Below are 4444 nucleotides of genomic sequence, written 5' to 3'. Positions count from 1 at the left end.
TGGACCCAAATGATCCTCCTGCCTCAGCCTCCTGAGTGGCTGGGATTACAGGCAAGCGCCACCGCAGCCAGCTTGAAGATGCCCATCTGGAAAAATACCTAGTGACTTGGGCAGTGAGAGCCTCCTCCAGAGAGGGAGCGGGAAGGAGAGCAAAGTCCAAGGGTGAGACCCGCAGGTGCGAGCAGGCGCAGAGCCGCTATCCTAGGCCTGCGCAGGCGCCCAGCACCACCGGCGCACCTGGAGGAGGAGCCAAGCCCGGGACCCGCCCACGCCCGCGGCCGCCGAAGCCCCCTCCCCGCCCTTCCCATTGCGCCGCACGCGCGCGCAGGTGCGTGAGGCCGCGCCCGCCGGGGACCCTGCAGACGCGGGCCCGCCATGGAGCACATCCGCACGCCCAAGGTTGGTGGCTCGGGCGGAGGAGGCAGAGAAGGAGGAGGGATGCTGAGCGCACGGGGCTGCCCGGCCGGGAGCTGGACCGCGAACGAGGGAGGAGCTGGCGGCGCCCTAGCATCTCCCAGAGCACTGCGAGGCCGGTCTTTCTCTTGCTAGCTCACAGGCCTAGCTGGGGCCAATCTCTTGTCCTTGGGGGTGAGGTGGTGCGCAGTGGCCGCAGGGGTGGGCAGGAGGAAATGGACCCCATTTGTCTGTTGAGTAACCGGGTGCTGATAAACGGTTTTTCTTGCCCCGTTCTGGGCTTTAAATATTTTCATTTAAAGAAGGTGCTGGTAGCTCTGAGCAGTTGAAAAGGAAGCAAGCTCTTGAATAGCAGGTGCAAAGAAAGTGCGTTATAGACAGATGGTTTGAATGAACTTGGAAGCTTGTTGAAGCTAAGGATTGGACTCACCCGAAGCATCCTTTCCCATTTTGGAGCTGCTAGGGACCTGCAGCTGAGCCTAGGATACACATTTGCCATGACTGAATGATGGCGTATTCTTCTATTTCCCGTTTGTTTGGCCCTTTGGGAAGAAGATGCTGCGTATAGATTTCACCCGTGAGTGTGTGTTAAAACACACCGGCGTTTGCTGCTCAACAGAAATGATTATTTCCAGATTATACAGTTAATTAAGACTGGAAATCTTAGGCATAGTACCAAACCTTGCCACTCTTTGTTGCAATATAATTTAGAATTAAAATAATGATAGAGATTCTTGTCTGATTTTAAAAACCTCTGGAAAGGAAGACCTTTTTTAAAATCCCGTTGTTTCTCTCTTAGTTACCACCACACAGTCCTTTCAGAATCATCTTATATTTAAAATCTAGGTCCCAGACAGACTTAGACCAAAATTATATCCGAGTGCACAGAACTCATGTGATCCCAGGACTATTATCATTTCATGGGAACGTATATTTAATTACTTTGCTCCTTATCCAGCAAGAATTTATCCCTACATTCTGAGATGGTTGCCCATACCTCTTAGTAAAAGCCTCATTAATATTGTGTTCATGGAAGAATTAGTCTTCTAGCCTGCTGGAGAATGTCAGTTCCAGGTGTGAGTTTCAATTGTATTGATGTTGCACCATGGAATTTAATTGTTGCTTTACAATCAGGAAGTTGTAAACTTAGGAGACAGTGCCATAAACCACAAGATAGGTGGCTCAGGGCTCTCAGGTCTTAAGTGGTACTAAATAATTTATTCAAGAGTGATGAGTTTAACCCATGATTCTCTTTGTCTCTTGCCAAGGGCGTTCCTCTTTCATGATGAAGGGGCCCTTTGTACAGGTGGTGTCTTATGTGGATGTCGGCAGTGAAGATGACAGGGTATTTATTGTGGCACTGGATGGCATTGTCGTATTCAGTGTGAACTTGGGAGAGCGATATCACTTTCTGGACTTTACTCTGTTTCACCTCAGACAAAGCCATATCTATATATTTTTTTGTTTTGCTTTGTTTTGAGGCAGGGTTTCTCTGTATAGCCCTGGCTGTCCTGGAACTCACTCTGTAGACCAGGCTAGCCTCGAACTCAGAAATCCGCCTGCCTCTGCCTCCCAAGTGCTGGCATTAAAGGTGTGTGCCATCACTGCTTGGCAGAGCCATATATTTAAACCTGAATAACAGGAAGTATTTTTTTTTAATTGGTTTTCATCAACACCCTCTAGGCCGTGTAGACATTTGTGTGTCTGGAAATGGGAAAAAAATGGGTGGTTGGGATGGAGAAGTCCCTGAAGTGTCTTTGAATTACATGGCCGTTAGCATTAGAATAATAAACTGTAACAACAAAACGCTGAGGTTACACATATTAGGTGGATGAGATTTGTTTATCTGTTTCATTCCACAAGCATTTACGGGTTATGTTCTGTGCAGTTTGTGAAATGCTTGAAGTACCACACATGCAGGAACTCATAGTCTGGATGGGGGTACCAGTTGTGACATGGGATTATACAACTGAGACAGACATGAACAAGGTACAGTGGATGTAAAGAGAGGAATCGATAGAGGGATAGTCATTACATGGCCCTGTATATCTCTCTACCCACTGTGTCATGTGTGTGTTTCCATGGGAAAATGAGAAAAGTCTTCTTAGCATAGTTGACTGTTACCACTCAAGGAGTTGATGCTCAAGAGCACTTGAGACAGCTGTCACATAATTCTGCAAATATCCATTAGAATAAATAGTTGCAACCTCAAAGAATCTGAAAACCGCAAGATTGGGCTGAAAATAAAATCCGTTGAGGCAAAATAACTTCCTTTTATCCTATGTTTTTAAGTCTTAAAAGGATTTTCACCATTCAGGAAGGTCCAGCCCAGAGCCATGGGCATGTGTGACTAAGGGTATCTGAATGCAGCCTAACACAAAACAGTAAACTTAAAACAGTCTATGAGATCAAACAAACACAACTCAACCACAGGGTACCAGACTGCCCACACTGTCGATGATAATGTCATCTAGCTACATCAAAAGGTTGAATACGCTGGGCTTGGAAGATGGCTCCGGGGATAAAGTGTTTGTTGCACAAGTATGAAGATGGGAGTTTGGATTCCCAGCGACCACATTGAAAGTTGGGCATGATGGCACACCCCTGAATCCCCAGCACTGAGGGGTGGGTGGAAACAGGAGGATTGCCAATGCTCACTGGGCAGCCAGTCTAGTCAAGACAGCAAGCTCCAGGTTCAGTGAGAGAGACCCTGTCTCAAAAATTAGGTGGAGGGGCAGAGGCAGTTTAAGGGGACATCCAGTGTCAAGCTCCAGCATCTAGGAGTGCATACACTATACGCACGGTTTTTCAAACATTATTGGCTGTGTGCAAAGCGTACAGCTACCTGCAGAACATACATTGTCAACTGTGCAGTTGGTGGTCATATTCATACGTACACTTCATGCTCAGTTTTATTCTCAGGGGAGCTGAGTGGGAAGTTTCCTTTTCTTTCTTGATTTCATAGTTTTATGTCTTAGGTTTGTATATGCAAAGTTTGCTTAACAGATCCACCTTTTGTTTGATGCACTATTTATCAGGATACAAATGGGTTTGTTTGGAGGAAAATAAATGTATACATGTATGAGATACCGTTGCTTTTACATTGACAGTATAAGTTATTGTAATAGCTGTCACAGCCTGTGTTCTGGAGTGCAGTTTAAGAAGATACATACATATGAATAATTAGGGCCCCATAGATATTTTTTCCCTCTGTGAGTGCCTGCATGTACACTTTACTGAAGCTTTTCACAGAACATATGCTAAATAGAATGTGTTTCAACCAGTGATCCCATGCAAGGAGAGAATACTCCAAGGATGAGATGTCTTGGATGGAAGTGAGGCCGTTCAGGGTTTTCCCTTCACAGTGGAAATCAGGGTTTCTGCTCTGCTGTTGATCTTCCTTTCTGGGTGGTAACCCAGAAAACTCACCCGTGAGAAAATTTAGCCCCATTCGAAACTTAGCAAGTATTTGAGCTCAAGTATTACTTACATCAAAAGGCTTCTGAGTTCCTTGAAACAGCTTGAAGTGTTGGTAGAATTTCATTTGTTTGTTTGGGGTCTGGCTGAGAATAATCTTCTGAAAGGCATTTCCTCCACATTTGTAAATTTGAGTTATTAATGGAATATGTGGTCATCTCTAATACAGACCTTCAAATGTTTACTTTAAGTGTAACTCCCACTCCCTAGCCTGAGCCCTTACTTACTGTAGAGTCTCCTCATTTTCTGTTTTCTTCTTTCCTGGGTAATTCTGTTATGACATATGGTCACACTTTACTTGCGTTAATTCTCTTATAGCAGCAACCAAATACCTGGCAAAAGCAACTTAAGGCGGGAAGGGTTTATTGGCTCACATTCTCAGAGCTTACAGTCCATGGAGGGGCAGCCATGATGGTGGAAAGGGTTGGTCTTTGCGGCTCCCCAGAAGGCAGAGAAAGGGAAATGTTATTGCTTAGTGGTTACCCCTTTTCTTCTGTTGCCCGCCGCTTTTGTGTGTCCCCCTGGTAAGAACACGCTCAGGGCAACCGGAATC

The 4444-nt window shown here is 45.7% G+C and overlaps 1 protein-coding gene across 1 annotated transcript in view; it reads left to right on the top strand.

The window, feature by feature from the left end:
• The first annotated feature begins 306 nt into the window (after window positions 1–306).
• Window positions 307–4444, top strand: part of Mtmr7 (myotubularin related protein 7) — a 79450-nt gene continuing 75312 nt past the window's right edge. The window contains exon 1 of the mRNA XM_021169676.1: window positions 307–399. Coding sequence (XP_021025335.1) covers window positions 376–399 — 24 coding nt within the window. The 5' untranslated portion in view covers window positions 307–375. The remainder of the gene's footprint in view (window positions 400–4444) is intronic.

This window comes from Mus caroli, chromosome 8, assembly GCF_900094665.2.
Source record: "Mus caroli chromosome 8, CAROLI_EIJ_v1.1, whole genome shotgun sequence".
In the NCBI taxonomy this organism is placed as follows: Eukaryota; Metazoa; Chordata; class Mammalia; order Rodentia; family Muridae; genus Mus; species Mus caroli.
Note: the sequence above shows the minus strand (reverse complement) of the source record. Positions and strands in the feature narration are given on the sequence as shown.